Source organism: Gallinula chloropus (genome assembly GCF_964237585.1).
Source record: "Gallinula chloropus genome assembly, chromosome: 4".
Taxonomy (NCBI): domain Eukaryota; kingdom Metazoa; phylum Chordata; class Aves; order Gruiformes; family Rallidae; genus Gallinula; species Gallinula chloropus.
The window spans coordinates 4,045,895-4,062,348 of NC_140088.1; the positions used below are offsets into that span (position 1 = coordinate 4,045,895).

The following is a 16,454-nucleotide window of genomic DNA, read 5'->3' on the forward strand; positions in this document are numbered from 1 at the left end:
CTGCAGCTACTCAGAGGAGCCATGGCCAACGCTGGCCCCAGCCCAGCCTGGCAAAGCCCTGGCCCTGCTCACGGGCTCCTTGCCGGTGCCGGGCAGAGCGGGGAGGATGCACCGTCCCATCTCATCCCTCAGAGGGGAGTGTCTTGGCCCCCTTCAGATTCCTGAGGGCACCAAAGGTTATCATGGTGAGATCCCTGCCGTGCCACCCAGGGTGGTCCCGCACCCCAGGGTGTCTGGGCCGGCTCACGGGGAGCCACAGGGGATGGAGGCGCAAGGGGAACGGGGAGCTGCTCCCGTCTGCTTTTGTTCTTTGTGATCTTTCAATGCAGCCTGAAAGCTGAAGATCTGCAGGGTGAAACGGCCTCAGCTCCTGCTGGCTTCGACCTGCATCTGAGGAGCTGGCCTGTTGCAGGCAGAGCTGCCTGCTCTTGCCCAAACACCTACCCTGGCACACGCTGTTCTACCTCTGGAACTGGGGGTAGGGTCCTTCTAGGGAGGGGCAGGGATGTCCCATGGGGGTGTGCAGAGCAGGGCTTCCCCTCTCCTTGGGTTTTTGCATGTGCAGTTGGGGAGGAGCAGGGAGAGGCTTAGCAGGGTTTGGTCAGGGAGCGGCGGGGGGTGGGTGTGCATGGGGCAGGGTGAAACCGGCTGCCTGGGCTCCCTTGGCAAGATTGCTTGGCTACTGCAGTTTTGGCTGCAAAAGGGAAGGCTGGGTGCCAAAGCCAGGCACGGGTGGACCTCAGAGGAGGTGAGCGTGGAGGGAACATCACCTATGTGCATTTCAGCCCCTCTGTCATAGAGCTCGAGGGACTAAGGTGGCAGTACCCATGGAAGTCCCACCACCAGCCTGCCTCCAGGCCTTGGCTCACCAGCAGCCCCACAGTGGGTTTCAGTGCTCAGGAGCACCCGTGACATGGCCCATTTCCCACTCATAGCCCTGCTGAGGGCAGGTGACAGCATGGCCACCGCTTGTGCCATTGCTGGAGAGGAGCAGAAAGCACCAAGCCAAGTTCTCCATGGGGATGGGAACAAGTTGGGCAACCCTGGGAGCACCCAGCATTGCCCCTCTCTGGTCTGCTGCTGGCTCCATGTTGTGTCTGGCCAGGTCTCTAGGGAGAGGCAGCCTGGAGAAAGCCAAGTCATGGGTACACCCTGCTCTCCTCAGGCTCGCTGCCTGAAAGCAAGTGTGGCTCTAAAGGAGGAAGACACACACACACACACTGTCACCCTCACACTCGTGAGGCAATACCTGGTGTCTGCAGATCATGGATCATGCTGCTTTCTGTCAGTGCTTTGGCTTTGCCTGGGTTTTATTCAGCTTTCACAGGTCCATGGCCGTTTTTCCTGGCGTATTTTGGGAGCTCCCAAGTTTCACACAAAGAAACTGGGCTGAAGCACCTTTCTCCCTGGACATTCAGTCGCTGCACCTGGCAGAAACTGTTCATAGCTTTTATTTAGTACATTTTATGCATCAGAGGAAATAAAAGAGCAAGACAAGCGCACAGAAGGAAGAATGGAGTCATTTCTAGACTAGAGATTTCACCCAAGGCTCTTGGCTACTCCATGGTTTTCATCAGGACACTGTTGGGCAAAAAAAAGTCTGTCTGGATGCAGAGGTCCTTGGCTGACTGCCCTGTCCTAGATCTGTTCTTCTGGCAGGAGCTTTCTCCAGGGCTAGTGGGTATCACAGAATCACAGCATGATGGGCTTTGGAAGGGACCTCTGGAGGTCCATGATTTGATACCTCTGTTGTCTATGTTGGTCCTTTTGCCTTGGTTACTCACAGCACCATCAGCACCTAAGACTTCATCGCTGGTAAAACAACAGTAGTAGTGAAACTACCACTGTATTATTCTTCCACACTGTTATTCCACACTCCTATCCCCAGGCTCCAGTTATGGGTGCTACCAAAACATAGGTAGACACCAGTAGGTGTGCAGTTTGTGATATGTGAAGTGTGAGAAGGAAGACCCAACCAAATAAACATGGATGGAAACCCAGACCCTGATAAATATTTGTGGGGTGGCAGTGATCTGGTGGATTGGTTCTGGGAGCCTGGGACATGTGTGGGGAGGCTCAGCAGCAGCCAAGGCCATGGAAGGATGACCATGTTATCTTCTGGCATTTGGCAGACCATCTTCATATTTCCTCTCCCATATCATATAATATCAACATCAGCAGAGTCTCAGAGAAGCTTATTCACCATCAGAGCACAGGCTTCTTTAAAACAACATCCTGTTAGATGTACTTAGTGGCCAGTGTTGGGCCCACACGTGGAAGCAGGACCTCTGCACACAGCCTTTCTTGGAGGAGGCTTTCAATAGCTCAGCCAATTTGGTTGTTAAAGTGGCTGCTCTCTGAGGAAGTACTCTTATAGTGAGGATTGTTACCCAGAATTTGCACCCTCCTCCTCTTTATACTGGGTATGTCAACCAGTGTAAACCCCCCAAAAGAAGCTATCATTTCTTTAATAAATGGGAGTTCCTGTCCAAGGGCAAGTAGAAAAATTTCTTGCATTGGCTGCCCCCACCAAAAAGCTGGTTGAAAGCCAAGTGGCTGTTCTGCCTCACTGCCTCTATGGTTTGGATGCTACAGGCATGGGAAAGAAGCAGCAGTGTTGTTCCTCACACAAGCACCTTACACACCAGGAGGCTTTGCAGGGCATCAGGAGAAAAAAAGTAGTTTATTTTTATATCCCATCAAAGATTCTGTCCAGCCCACTGCTATTTAAGCTTCCACTCCCTAAATTTATTGTTGTTATATATATATAATATATATATAATGTCTTTTATTCCTACAGAATTGCATAGAGAAGAATTCTTTATTCTGATGCTGCAATAAAGCACTTTATATCTGCTTGTGTTGCTAATGTCATTGAGTTGGGACCCAAGCACATGTTGCTGTTTGTCTTGGTTGAGAGGGATTACACTACATTAAATGCTGCGTGTCGTGGGTCCCCAGCCCCAGCTACACTGCAAAGACCCTGCTGGCTTTATGTCCTCAGCATCTGCATTTGATGGTCTCTGGCTGCAAGAAACACAGCTAAGGGAGGCTACCCAAGAGCTTACTGCCACAGTCATGGGATGTGTGAAGTTGTGCTCACAGGGAAGGAAGCCTCCTGTGAGAAGACCACCAGGGTCAGTGCTGAGAAGCAAATGTTTCAGCCCTGACCCCAGGTTTTATCCCATGCTCAGCCTGGCCAGACTGGGATGCCAACCAGCATTACACCAGCACACCGCTTTAAGCAGGTGTTGAGCATGGGAGTGGGTGAAAAAAAAAAGTCCAGCATCATCCCAATTGGAAAACTGTTTTGGCAAACCACCTCCAGACCCAGCAGCTAACGACAGCAGGGGGATTTGCAGAGCTTTCCAGGGATCACGAGGCTTTCTTGCTGTTAATTTGCGGCACAAATCGTGACCATTTCCAAGCTCTTGCTACTTCCAGCTGTTTTCCCTCCTTCTCTCTTGCTCCTTTGGCTTTGTGCTGGCTGCACATCTGTCAAGGGTTATCTGCTGCTCTGTCCTGCAGCTGCCTGGCGCCATTGCTGGCCCCTGCCTGGTGGGGAGCAGACAGCTCCTCTCCGTGAAGGCTGCTCTGAACTTCTGCAACATCAAAACCATGGAGCCCAAAGCCAGGGGGAGCAGGCTGAGCTCTGCTCTGCAGGAGAAACAGCACAGAGAAAAATCCCTCTCTCCCTGGAGGGGCAGTCAGCTGTTACTGCTGTATGTATAACATGCCTAACATGCCTTTATCCTCTGCAACCAAGTCCTTGCTGCGCTGGATGATGTGCCCTGCACCGAAACTACTGGGCTGTAAGAGATCCCACAGCCAGAGGATGAAAGCAGGAAAGAGCTGCTGCTCAGGTTCTGCAGGTGCTCAAGATGTGAGGCTGCACCAAGAGGCTCAAACCCTGCTTTGAACACATCACTTCTTGACCAGTTGAGCTGCCTTAGCGTGCCAGCCTGACCTGGAGCTTCACGTGGCTCCGCTCACCAGTTCCCTGGCATCCAGCTTGCAGGTGCCTCAGTTTGGACACAGAAGAAGCCATGCCTGGATTTTGCTAAGCACAGTGTCCCTGCTGACCTCCCCTCTTGGCCTTGGGCAAGTCAGGAGCATGCTGTGCAAAGACCTTTGGCTTGTGAACACCACCTGGAAGGCACGGGTGTGCAGCCAGCTGCCTGCAGGGCAGGCAGGGTGAGTGCTTTGCCTTCACCCTGAATGCAGAGAATCGCTGCCAGCATGTCCCCAGCCCATCCTCTGCTACACTTGTGCTGACACCATGTGAAGGCTGCTGAAATCACTGAGATAAACCTGCCTAATGTGTCCACTGCCTGGGATTTACACCCTCTGTCTCCACAGAATATGGACCCACGTGTTTGCAGTTGGAAAAGGAATGTCTCACCCTCCTTCCCTGCCACACAGCAGCCAGCTACCCCTCGGAAATGCCTGAGAGGAGCCCAGTTGGCAGAGTCCTGCTTTGTTCCAGGTCCTTGCAATCACATCAGCTCTTCCCAGCAGTAGGGAATCACAGCCCCACAGCTCGACCATCACACATGAGTCAGGGGCCACAGCAGAGCCCATCCACCAGCCAGCTTTCCCCATCACACTAATCCCTGCCAACCTCAACCCCATCCGGCCTTGTCTGTGCTGTGGGAGCTGAGCAGCAGCCAGCAGGGTGGCCAGGAGGTTTCTGGAGAGCCAGGAGAAAGCCCCCTGACCAGGCATCACAGCCTTCATACATGGGGATGTGCCAGACACATGGATCTGGACAGGGGCTCAAGAGGCTACGTAGTCCCCACCACGGGGACATGGGCAAATCCTTCCACACCAACAGATCCTGCTCTCTCCTGGGCTTCAAGCTCCTCAGCAATGGAGATGCCACAGTAACCCTCAGCTTAACTGCTCTGGCAGGGAGAAATATATTCCCAGCTGACAATCTAAATCCTTCCTGCCTTATTTTAAGGCCACTGCATCTTATCTGTAGTGGTCACAAAGAGTGTACTATTGCCTTGTTTGATGCTGCCTCTCAGGTATTTCAGAATTCTATTGTCACACTCCCTGTGTCCCTAACTGCTCCACCACCTCTTGATTAAGCCAATGCAGTCCTTTCAGGCTTCCCTTAGAAGCTGTACTTGTAGACCTCCATTGGGTCTCACTGCCTGCCACTGATCTTACTCCAAGTAATTCACATCCTTCTTGAAGTGTGGTGCCCAAACCTGAAGCCACAGGGCCTTACCTGGGGCTTTCTTAAATGGAAAGAGTTCTTCACAAGGTCTACAAACCCCAGCCTGATCAGGCAGCCTTTGTTCTCTTCCATGATGTTTTAAAAGCAAGTTCATTTGAAAGCTGACCATCACCTGCCCAGCTTAAATGTCTTTTATGAATGTGCTGCCAAGCCTGTTGCTGCCCCTCTTGTACACACATTTCTGGTGTTTTCTGCCTCAGTGAAAAACTTTGCAATTCAGTGAGGTCAAATATATATATATATATTTTTTTTCCTCCTGGATCACTTTTCCACTTGGTCCCCTTGGCCAGGGTAATTTTCAATCCTAAACTTGGTGGTCTGAGGGTTTTACATCATCAGTGGTGACATAAATTATCTTTTACTTCTAAGTTATCAATTACCTTCTATATTGAAACATACTGGTTTCATTACAGCTCTATTAGGCTTTCCCTTATTTACTTATAAACATATCATATAAAGCATTGTCTCATCTTAATAAATCCCAGATGTTCTGCCAAGGAAAGGCACTAGGTTGACTCGACATGAGTTGTGCTTGATGCTGCTGTGATATAGGTGTGCTGGTCATTACTTCTTACCTGATTAGCTGGGTAGTCATACTGCATTTTTCAGTATTTTTTTCATGAAGTGATGCTCCAGACTATGCTAATTTCCTTGGCCTTCACCTCTCTCCCCCAGCCCCATTCCTCACTGAATTCTGAAAGATTGTTCCACTTTCCCAAATAAATCATCTAGGGCAAACTTTGTCAGGCCTTGTCATGCTGGAAACATCTGACTACTTTTACTGGCTCTTTTTAAAATAGTATTTTATTCAATTCTTCCTATTTTTTCATTGAAGCAGGGTTGGGATGCTATTTCAAAGCAGTTTTAGTAATGACTTAGGCTGAGGGCTTTCCATTTTTTTTTTCATTTGTGGCCTGAATTTCTCATGGAAGGAAGGACATAAATAAGTGATCAATATACATGAGAAAGGACCAAGTCATAACATAGCTCCACTCAAACCAGTATCCAGTCTCTGACAGTGGTAAACAGCAGGTGACTAGGAAGGAGAGTATAAAGAGAAGGACCAGCACGTGTTGTACTTCCCTTGTTGCCAGCAGCTCATGGCCAAAAGGCTTCTTGAGCCAGATGCGATGGGCCTTCTGCTTAATAGCCCTTGGTTGGTTTATTCTTCCAAGAATTCTTCTACTGCTGCTCTGAATCCCTGTAAACTTCAAGTGGTACTTCTGCAAGAAGTTCCAGAATTCACTAGATGTGTTCAGAGACCCCTTTGCTTGGGACCCCATAGCCTGTTGTTTGATGGATGCTCCTTATTCATCTCCTCCATGTGCCTTGTAAATACATAGGCCATTAGCATCAACCTCTAGCCTCTCATTCCTGTGAGAAATTCATTGTTTTAACTCTGGCAGGGGTACACTGGATGGACAGGAGCATACTGACCCTTGCTTTTCTTCTTCATCTTAGGTAGCCCTCCCTCTCCCAAATAGCTGAAGGACTGCAAACTGTGTCTAGCTCTCCTGACACTCCTGAGTAAAGCCAAGGTCTGGGGTTTCTCATTAGCATCTGTGTGGCTGCAGCAGATGTCATCTGAAGGAGTGGGTCTCTGCTGAGAGCAGGCAGATGTAGCACAGGGACCTTCACTAGCATGCAGCAAGTTAAGGCTCAGGTTGCCTCTCCCAAGCAAAGGGCTGGAGTGTAAGGCATCACCACCGCTGTGCCCCATTAGCATCAGCACATCCTGACACACTCTGTGCCTCAGGCTCAGGGCTGGCTCAAGCCAGGGCTGTAGCACAAGCTTTCCTTCCCCGGTGGGTTAGTGCAACGGATTCAGCTGCGAACAGCAGCCAAGGTGCAGCAACGCAGCCTGTTCTGCTGCTGTGGGGGTGGTGATTTGCAGCTCAAGGGGCAGGGAGCCAGCTGGGGCAGCAGCAGATTAACTCAGGGCAGTCAGTTTTGCTGGAAGAAGAGGCCTCAGATGGCCTCGGAGCAAAGCCCCGAGCCCGTGAGCCCCATGAGTGCGGGCTGCTGGCTGAGGCCAAAGCCTGGCCTATTAGAGTAGCAGCAGGATGCCCAAAGTAAACCCTGTTTGTGATGAAAGGAAGGCAATTAAAATTCCACTTCAGCTGCCTTCCTGTCCCACTTCCTAACCTTCCAGCAGCAGGTGATTAGCAGGGCCTGCCTTCTGCTGCCCTGGCTCAGCTGTGCCAGCGCAGCCCCGCTGCAGGCGAGCGCTGCTGCGGCGGCATGGCCAGCAGCAGCCAGGACACCCAGAGTCAGCTGGGGACTTTGGCTCAAGTAAGTTGGAACAACCTCGATATTTTTTAGTTTTCAAATCGTTTTGGTCTCACCAAACCTCTTGCATTAGCCACGAATGCACTCGTTAGCCCTGCTGTTTAAGGTTTCCTACATTTCTGCCCAGGATTTCCCAAACCAGGAAGCCCAGCAGGCACGCTGCAGGGTGACAGCAGTGCAGTTGTTGCATCATGTTAACACTCCCACAGCCTACCAGATGCCTACAGTAGTGCATCTGTGCATGAGAATCCCAGCAGAACACCTGCAGCCCCTTTCCCAGACAGGTGGTGCTTTAAGGAAGACAACCCTGTGGGACACAGGGACAGGCCACCAATACCTACAGGTGTCTGGCCAACATACATCCCTTGTGTTTGCATGTTTCATACCACACTCTTGGTATCTGTACACACTTTGCCATGAATAATCACTGTGGAAAAGTGAGCAGAAAAGGCTAGAAATGCTCTCCATAAAGGTAACTCAAACAGTTACATTTGGGACTGGTTACACTGGTGCTAAAGTGGGGTGGTGTTTTTTTTCCTGCCTCCTCTATTGAAGGGGATGGCTACAACACACCACTCAGATTTTTGTAAAGAAAGAAACTTAAATCCCCAAACAGTAATTTTCACTCAGTAAAATTACTTTGGGGTTACTAGAGGTGCTCTGCAGAAAATACTAGCAGAAAACAAAGGCTCATGCTTCAAAGGAATAACTGAGGCTTCATTCACCCACCCCTGAGGTTAAGCACATTGACACTTCTGACCAGGACTACATTTCCCCACAGGCCTATAAACAAGTTTATGGCTTTAGAAGACATCCCTGGGAACTACCTGTATCAGCAGGAGAAAACAAGCAAGTGGTTTTCCCTGCCTCACCAGTCCAAGCAACAGCTGAAGTGGGGTCAGCCAAAAGTACTGCACCTTGTTCCACCCCCACTGAGTCTATGGTTTGCTTTGGCCTGATGCTCTTGGAGGTAGGTGACTCTGGACCCCACAACCTGCTGTTCTGTAGGTGGGACTTTCCCTAGCAGCACTTTGCTGATTGTCTTGGACATCCAGTGACTAAACCAGAGTTCTTGTAGGACAGGCTAGTCTAAGCATTAAGAAAGGATTGTGTTGAAAAAAATAGATGTGCAAGAGTAGAGGAACAGCTTGAACAGGGTCTTAGATCCCTTCAGAAATGGGAAGGGTTTGAAACATTTACTAGCAACAGATCAAAAGCAGAGAAAACGAGCACTTGTTCCAACTAATATCTGCAAAGTCATGATCTCTGCTCCCCCAGGAGGGAGAAGCAAAACACATTGGGAGCAGCACTCCTCATTGATCAGTGTTTTTCCAGAGACATCCCTCCCTCAGCTTATCAACCGACCCTTTGAACTCAAGCTGCTCTGAGGACACAAGTTCCACAGTGGGTTTTTTTTTAAGTTAGGTTTATTTAGCAATAGAAGTATGTACATGTAAGAGAATCCCCTGCAGCACGAGACATGCACAAAGCAGTGAGGGACTGAAAGTGGTGCTGCTCAATGGCCTTCCTCATCACCTGTCATCCCACTTTACTCAGCAGCAGGGCCAAGATTAGAAAGGGACAGGTGAGAAATGTATCAGTCCACGTGGCAGTCTTCAGGCAGAGCCCTCCCAGCAACCAGTATTAAAACAAGCGGGCACCATAGCCAAATGTCTGTTTAATGCCCTCAAAGTAGTAGCGCTGCCAGCCTTGCTTGGTTCTTTCCTCCTCACTGGCAGGAATGCCCTTGCCTTCCAAACACACCTCTGTCTCACCACCTTTGTCAGTGAAGTTCAATGTAATCGTTGCAAAGTGCCCTAGAGGAATGAAAGCAAAGCTGTCAGCGGTGTGTGGTGTGATGTACTCAGCCCCAAGGAGCTGCTCCGCTCCTCCTCTCACACAGCATCACTTTGGACTCCTCAGGAGCCTCCCCAGAGGATCTATTTATGGCAGCTGCAGGCCTTCCTCAGAAACAGAGGCAGGAGAGGGCGCCCTCTTCATGGGGTTCCAAGCAGCTGCAGTCACAACTGAGCAAGCTGACCTCACTGATCCTAATCCCCAGCTACTGCTGGTGGTGGTTTTGACCTGACACTGTGGGGATACAACGCTGGGATAAGGCTGGTGCAGCACCCAGAGCACCATGCGCTCCCCAATCCCCAGCCAGAGTGCAATGTGGCAAATGGCATTGGAATTCTTCAAGGGCTGTAATACCACAGTCCTTTTTTGGACTACTTACCAGCTGGCCAAGATTTAAATCTCCATTTCATAACAAGTTGCTTCTCAGGAACCTCGAAAAGAGAGAGTTAAGACTGAGTAATATTTTTTTCAAATCCTGCAGCCTAAGAGAAAACTACTAGAACTGCATTGATCTGAAGCCTCAGAGACCCTTTTAGAAGCACACACAGTGAGAAAGAGATCTTAAAAGTGTTTTCTTCCCACTTGCCTTCTAGAAGGGTAGGCCACAGTACAGCCCCAAACACCAAGACCAACGTCCCATACATTAATCCATACTTTTAAAGGATGCTACAATAGCCACAGGGATTACAACTGACTATGGGGCACCAGGTAAAAGTCCACAATTAGTGATCTGACACATTGGTACAGAATTGGTACATCAAAACCAGAAAGGTACATCAAAACCCTGAGCAAGCTAGGCCTGCACTAGCTAGTACTTACTAGGTCAACAAACTCTCCTGTGACGCTGCCATCCAGCAACTGAAACTTGCCTCCTTTATCAGCCTCCAAGGCAGCTTGTGCATGGGTGAAAGCTTGGACCATCTGAAAAGAGTTCAGGATACCTATATTAGTTACATTATCTGCTTACAAACTTGTTGCCTAATGCCACCTACCCAGCTATAAAAGTCCTGGAAGAGAGCTCTTAGGTCAGCAGTGCAAGGGCTTCATGACAGAAAGACAAAAGCCCTGCCCTGGCCAGAAAAGCCAGGTTATAGTCACCACAGCAGCATTCTGCCTGCCAAGGGAAAAGAACCCCTAGCTTCCACAGTCCATGCAGTCTTCTGTTGATTCCTTAATGATATCTGGTTCTCAGAAAAGACGTCAAAAAAAGGAGGACCAAAAAAACTAAGACCATGTTTGAATAACAATACAATGCTGCTCACTTGTTAAACTACAGGTGCAGGGGAAAGGAAGCTATTCCCTAAGTACACTTTTGATACTACCTAACCTCAAAAGGAAAAACCAATACAAAACCCAAAAGTACACACAACTGTAAATCCCAAGAGATCTGACCACATGCAGCGAGGGATACACCTACAGATCACACAGAATCACTAGGTTGGAAAAGACCTTTGAGATCAAGTCCAACCATACCTGTCCTCTACTAAACCATATCCCTGAGTGCTTCATCTACCCATCTGTTAAACACATCCACAGTCAGTGACTCAACCACCTCCCTGGGCAGCCTGTTCCAGGGCCCAATAACCCTTTCAGTGAAGATTTTTTTCCTAATGTCTAGTTTAAACCTGCCCTGGGGCAGCTTGAGGCCATTCCCCCTCATCCTGTCACTTGGGTGGAGACCAACACCCACCTCTCTATAACCTCCCTTCAGGTAGTTGTAGGTGGTGATAAGGTCTCCCCTCAACCTCCTCTTCTCCAGGCTGAACACCCCCAGCTCCCTCAGTCACTCCTCATAGGATTTGCCCTCCAGCCCCTTCCCCAGCCTGGTTGCCCTTCTCTGGACTCACTCCAGGACCTCAATGTCCTTCTGATGGTGAGGAGCCCAGAACTGGACACAGCACTCGAGGTGTGGCCTCACCAATGCTGAGTACAGGGGCACAATCACCTCCCTAGACCTACTGGCCACACCATTTTTGATACAAGCCAGGATGCCACTGGCCTTCTTGGCCACACTGCTGGGATACATTCAGTCAGCAGTCACCCAACACCCCGAGGTCCTTCTCTACCAGGCAGTGTTCTAGCCACCCTTGCCCAAGCCTGTAGTGCTGCAAGGGGTTGTTATGTCCCAAGTGCAGCACTCTATGCTTTGCCTTGTTGAACCTCAGCCCACTGATAGATGCTGGCAGCAGTCAGGAACTGGCTTCTGGCTGGAATTAATCCTCTCCTGTAACTGTGAAAGGATGTGCACACGAGCTTTAAGCAACTCTTCTGCAGACAAGCTTTCTTACTCTGTTCTCATAGATTGTGAGCATCCTACAGAGTACCTTAAAGAGCTTCTTAGGAGTAGCCTCCTATGTGCAAAGAGCAATTCTCAGGACGAGCTTTGCATTACCTCCTGAGTAACGAATACCCGGTAGAGCTCCTCAGGAGATGTTAAGAAGGTGTCCTTCAAGTTGATCTTACAGGTTGGGATCTTGACTCCTATGGATTTGGACTGTGATGTGGCAGTACTGCTGCCAGCAGCCGTCTAACAAAACAACAAGCAAGACACACACATGGGTTTTTCCCCCCACCACAAAACACTCAACAAGTGGTTCACATACCCAAGAGAAAAAACAAGGCCTTTCCTAAAGGTGTAACTAGGTACAACCGTATCAGGGTGTAAAACAAAGCAGATTCAGTGCTGGGCTTGAATGAAGACACATCTGCAAATCCAAACAGGCTTACAGCACAGAGTGCCAATTCCTGAACATACATATCCTATAAACAGCGCTGGTGGCCCCTGTGAGGCCTGGAATGTAATGCCATGTACCTTCCTTCACAGGTCCAAAAGCCTGACTGCACACTGTGCTCACCTTGCGGTCTTCTGCTTTAGGAGCCACCTGAGGTGTTGTTTCCATATGCTCACCATTCACTGTGGGCAAGATCATGCCCTGGGTGAATTCTGGAAAGAAAGGAATGCACCCATGGAATTATTAAAGATCAAGGAAATCTTTTATTTACTCTTTGAACTAGGCAATCAAAGACAGCTTCCTGGTTCCCCCCCTGCTCTTGCTGGCACCCACAGTTTGAAAGCAGTTTTAAAAAGCTGCAGGGACCAATTAGTTGTTCTCACCCTGACTATGCTCCACTGAAGGCCAAATCAGAACCTGCCTACAGGAACAGTTGGAAGCTTACCTCCTCTTCCTAGTCTAGACCCATCAATTGCTACCTTCCACACACTGCTCTCATACTAATGTTAGCCTTAGGTTGCCTTTTTAATAGCAGTCACACCTCTTATCTTGCTGGTGTGTACAAACCAAGCTTTTCTGTTTCTCTTCAGTGTGGTTCTCCACTTCTCAAATCACTGTAGAACAGAATAAAGTTACTTCTAACTCCATCTTCAGCTTATCTTTTTTGACACCAGATGCCAGGGGTCTCACTGTGCCCAGGAGCACTTCAACTTCACTCAAAGTTTCTGCCTCTTCCAGCATCATATTTGCTTTCTCTCCAGCTCTGTCACTTCTGCCATTTCCAATTATAAAGCAGTTTGTTTCTTCTCCTTCCTCTGTCCAAACTGGCAAAAATCCCACTACATAGCAGAATTTTATTTATTTGTATGATCTTGTGCCCTGCAATATATAGTTCCCACCTATTCTTATTTATTCCAACCCATAAGATGGTACAGTTCCTCCTGAATAATGTTTATCATCTTTCACTGTGTGACTGCATCTCAAACCCTGAGCACTAAAATGCCTGAAAAAAACCCACTGAAATCCAAGGGGGAAGAAATTTGACCCTGAAAAGCAGTGACCAGCGATGGTTTGTGCTCAGCAAAACCTCAGTACCTAGCATGTGTAGTGAATAGAAGTGTACACACACAAAAAGCAGCTCTAATGTTCCCAGCCTGTAATAGAGAGCAAAGCTGAACTCAACCAAAGCACACAGTTAACTCCAACTGCTGGAATCAGATCTATCTCCTAAAAACCCCCAATTGATCTAGATGCTGAGACAGCTCCTTCAATGACACCAATAAAACCTGCAGAGCTATTTCCAGTTGTCAATTATTCTCAAATCCAAACAACACCAGGTGCCTTTACTAGTGCAGCAAAAGGGAAAAAAACCCCAACAAACTAGAGACAAATATCACCTTCCAAGGGAGCAGGTAAGCTAAAGGCCAGACTGTGCCACATGCCTGATCCTCTGTGTCACTGGGGCAGCTGCCACATTCTACTGGCTTTGTTTTCTCTACAGCTGAGCTTCAGCACATGATGGGCATGCTCAGTTTTAAAACATACACCCCAAAAGGCAATTTATTATTGGGTAATCACCAAAAACCATCTTTTTGTGCTGTGCTACAGTGTTCAGAGACACAAGTGCTTCTTGCCAAATGCTATTTTCAAGATAAAGAAAAGCTACTGTTGTTGTTCTGACTCTTTCCTGTTGAAGTGGGGTAAGGACTTAATACTACCTCTTCTCATCACCCTCAGCCCTTCTTTAATGTTAGGCATATGGGTTCACAAAACACTTCCTCCTCTCAGTTACGTACCTGTTTTGAGAGTGCTGATGTAAGTTCTCATAGCATCTCTAATTTTTTTTGCACCCTCTAGCTTCATCAGGGTCTTCAAGTTAGTGTCAGGCTCATCTTTAGCCAGGCTGACATGGATCTAGGCAGGGACAAGGGCTGGTTAACAAAGCTGTGCTTACGCAGTCCTCATATTACTCAATTCAACATCAGTCAGACTCTGGCTAAACTTTCACAAGCAGCATTGCATTTTATTAACCATTCACTTCCTCTCTCTCAACCTACATGTGAAGTACACATGTACCTAAATAATATGCTGTAGAGTACTTATATCTTAGAAGGCAGAATTAACTTTATAAAGATTTAACATTATGGGGAGAGATTTATTAGAGAAGACAATGATAGAAGGAGGGTAATGGTTTTAAACTGAAAGAGAGTAGATTCAGATTAGACAGGAGGAAGAAATTCTTTACAATGGGAATGATGAGACACTGGAACAGGTTCCCTGGAGAAGTTCTGGATGCCCCCTCAGTGTTCAAGGCCAGGTTGGATGGGGCTTCAGTCAACCTGGTCTCGTGGAAGGTGTCCCTGCCCACAGCAGGGGGGCTGGAACTAGATGTTCTTTGGTGCTTTCCAACCCAAGCCATTCTGTACTTCTGTGAGCTTAAGCTACCTCTAACACACACACAAAAAATCTACCCAAGCATTCCAAACAAGGGAACAGGGAAGGAAATACTACTGCTGTGAGGATTCCTGCTAAAACAGCCACAAAGCCAGCAGCATTAGACATTAGCTGTGCTTACCTCAACTTCATCAATGTCATTTTCATCTGAGAGGTTCGGAATCTCCACGTAACCTTTGTATTTCACTCCTGTCTTTGAGGTGCCTGCAATGACAACCACTGTGTTGAGACTGACATTTCTTACTCTGGCTGCTGTGAAAGCAGCTTTGCATCGCATCACGATGCAGTACTTCCTTTTATTATAGGCAGGAGGGGATTGGACTTTTTAAAAGAGCAGATAATGGCAGGACAAGGGGGAATGGACTAAAGCTAAAGGAGGGAAGGTTTAGATTAGATATTAGGGGGAAGTTTTTTACAGAGAGAGTGGTGAGGTGCTGGAACAGGCTGCCCAGAGAAGTAGTGGATTCCCCGTCCCTGGGGGTGTTCAAGGCCAGGTTGGATGGGGCCCTGGGCAGCCTTGTGTAGCTCCAGGCCTGAGGTTGGTGTCCCTACCTGTGGCAGGGGGGTTGGAGCTCTGTGATCCTTGGGGTCCCTTCCAACCCAGACCAGTCTGTGATTCTATGATTATTACTATTATTTCCCAAATGAGAGAAGTACCCTTAATGGTATACAGGAATCTGGCCCTGAAACAGGAGGGAAGCTCACCAGTCCAGGCCAGCTTGATAGCCCACTCGTAGAAGAAGATAAGTTTCCCCTTGCGGTTGTTAATGGAGGCCTCCCCGTCCAGCTTGCTCACTTCTGTCACCTCACAAGCCCCTTCTTCGCTCTCCACCCTGACGGGCAGGAGCAGAGTTTTCAGCCGCTCCGTGGACCAGTTGGAGGCATCTCGCTCCGTCCTGCGAGGAAACGGGGCTGCGTGAGGAGCCCGGGCCCGAGCATAGCGCCCGCAACACGCTGCGACCACCCAGCCTTCCTCCCGCTACCCCCCTCCAGCACGCACGGCCCTTCCCCCAGGGCTCACACACACACACACACAGGCGGGGGCTGGGCCCTTCCCGCGGCACCGGCCCGCAGCCCCCATCCCTACACCCCAGGGGAGCAAAGGGAGAGCAGCAGCGGCCGGGACAGGGCCCGGCGGCCTCCCTCCAGCCCGCGGCGCGGGGGGGCCTCCCGCGGGGCCGGGCCGCCCCGCTCACCAGTGCCAGTTGTTGACGTTGGTGGCGTCCGCCCGCTGCTCGACGATCCAGCGCGGGTCTCCCTCCCCCCACTTGGCCATCGAGACCGCCGCCGCCTCCGCCGCCGCCGCACCGACCGCCCGTGGAAACTGCTAGAACCGCCGCGCCACCTCCCGGCTTCCGCCACCGGCACGGTCCCTTCCGGCGCCCTTCCCCCCCGCCTCGCCCCGCCGGCGGCCTGGCGCCTTGGTTCCGGCGCACTGCCTCACGCTGGCTCTCCCTCTCTCCCTGGCAGCTCCCGGAGCCGGCCGCGCCTCGCAGCCACCGCGGCCGCCGGCGCGGGCAGCGCAGCTCGCAGTAACCAGCCCCTACCGCCACCCGCCGGGACTTGTAGTCCGGCCTCACGGGCAGGGCGGCGCGCGAGGCACGCTGGTACTCGTAGTACGCGAGCGGAGAAACTCCGGGCAGGGCTCCGGCGGGGAGACTACATGTCCCGGCGTGCCCTGCGCGGCAGCCGCCTTTCCTCCCCTCACCTGCCCTGCCCTGCCGGTGGCGGGCCCTGGCGCGGGAGAGAAGGCGCGGGGAGGTGAGAGGGGCCGGGAGGCGGGACCGGGAGGCGGGGGCAGGGACAGGGGCAGGGACAGGGACAGGGACAGGGTCGGCGGTGGCGGCGGTTCCCGTTCCCCTGAGGCAGCCGTTGCC

The 16,454-nt window shown here is 50.2% G+C and overlaps 1 protein-coding gene across 1 annotated transcript; it reads right to left on the reverse strand.

Annotated features, from left to right (window-relative positions):
• Positions 1-8,943: 8,943 nt before the first annotated feature.
• AHSA1 (activator of HSP90 ATPase activity 1) lies at positions 8,944-15,945 on the reverse strand. Its single transcript, XM_084262773.1, has 9 exons — positions 15,774-15,945; positions 15,283-15,473; positions 14,699-14,781; positions 13,920-14,037; positions 12,247-12,335; positions 11,784-11,918; positions 10,211-10,312; positions 9,771-9,822; positions 8,944-9,351 (listed from the first exon to the last, which is right to left on the reverse strand). Exons 1-9 carry the CDS (start codon positions 15,851-15,853, stop codon positions 9,179-9,181), a joined length of 1,023 nt encoding a protein of 340 aa, XP_084118899.1. The 5' UTR covers positions 15,854-15,945; the 3' UTR covers positions 8,944-9,178.
• Positions 15,946-16,454: the final 509 nt, after the last annotated feature.

Excerpts from the sequence above, each read along its gene's own strand:
- AHSA1 (XM_084262773.1), bottom strand. The coding sequence starts at position 15,853 with ATGGCCAAGTGGGGGGAGGGAGACCCGCGCTGGATCGTCGAGCAGCGG. Across the intron at positions 14,038-14,698 it reads ATGACATTGATGAAGTTGAG|ATCCATGTCAGCCTGGCTAA; the intron begins GTAAGCACAGCT and ends GTCCCTGCCTAG. Across the intron at positions 11,919-12,246 it reads CTAAAGCAGAAGACCGCAAG|ACGGCTGCTGGCAGCAGTAC; the intron begins GTGAGCACAGTG and ends TTGTTTTGTTAG.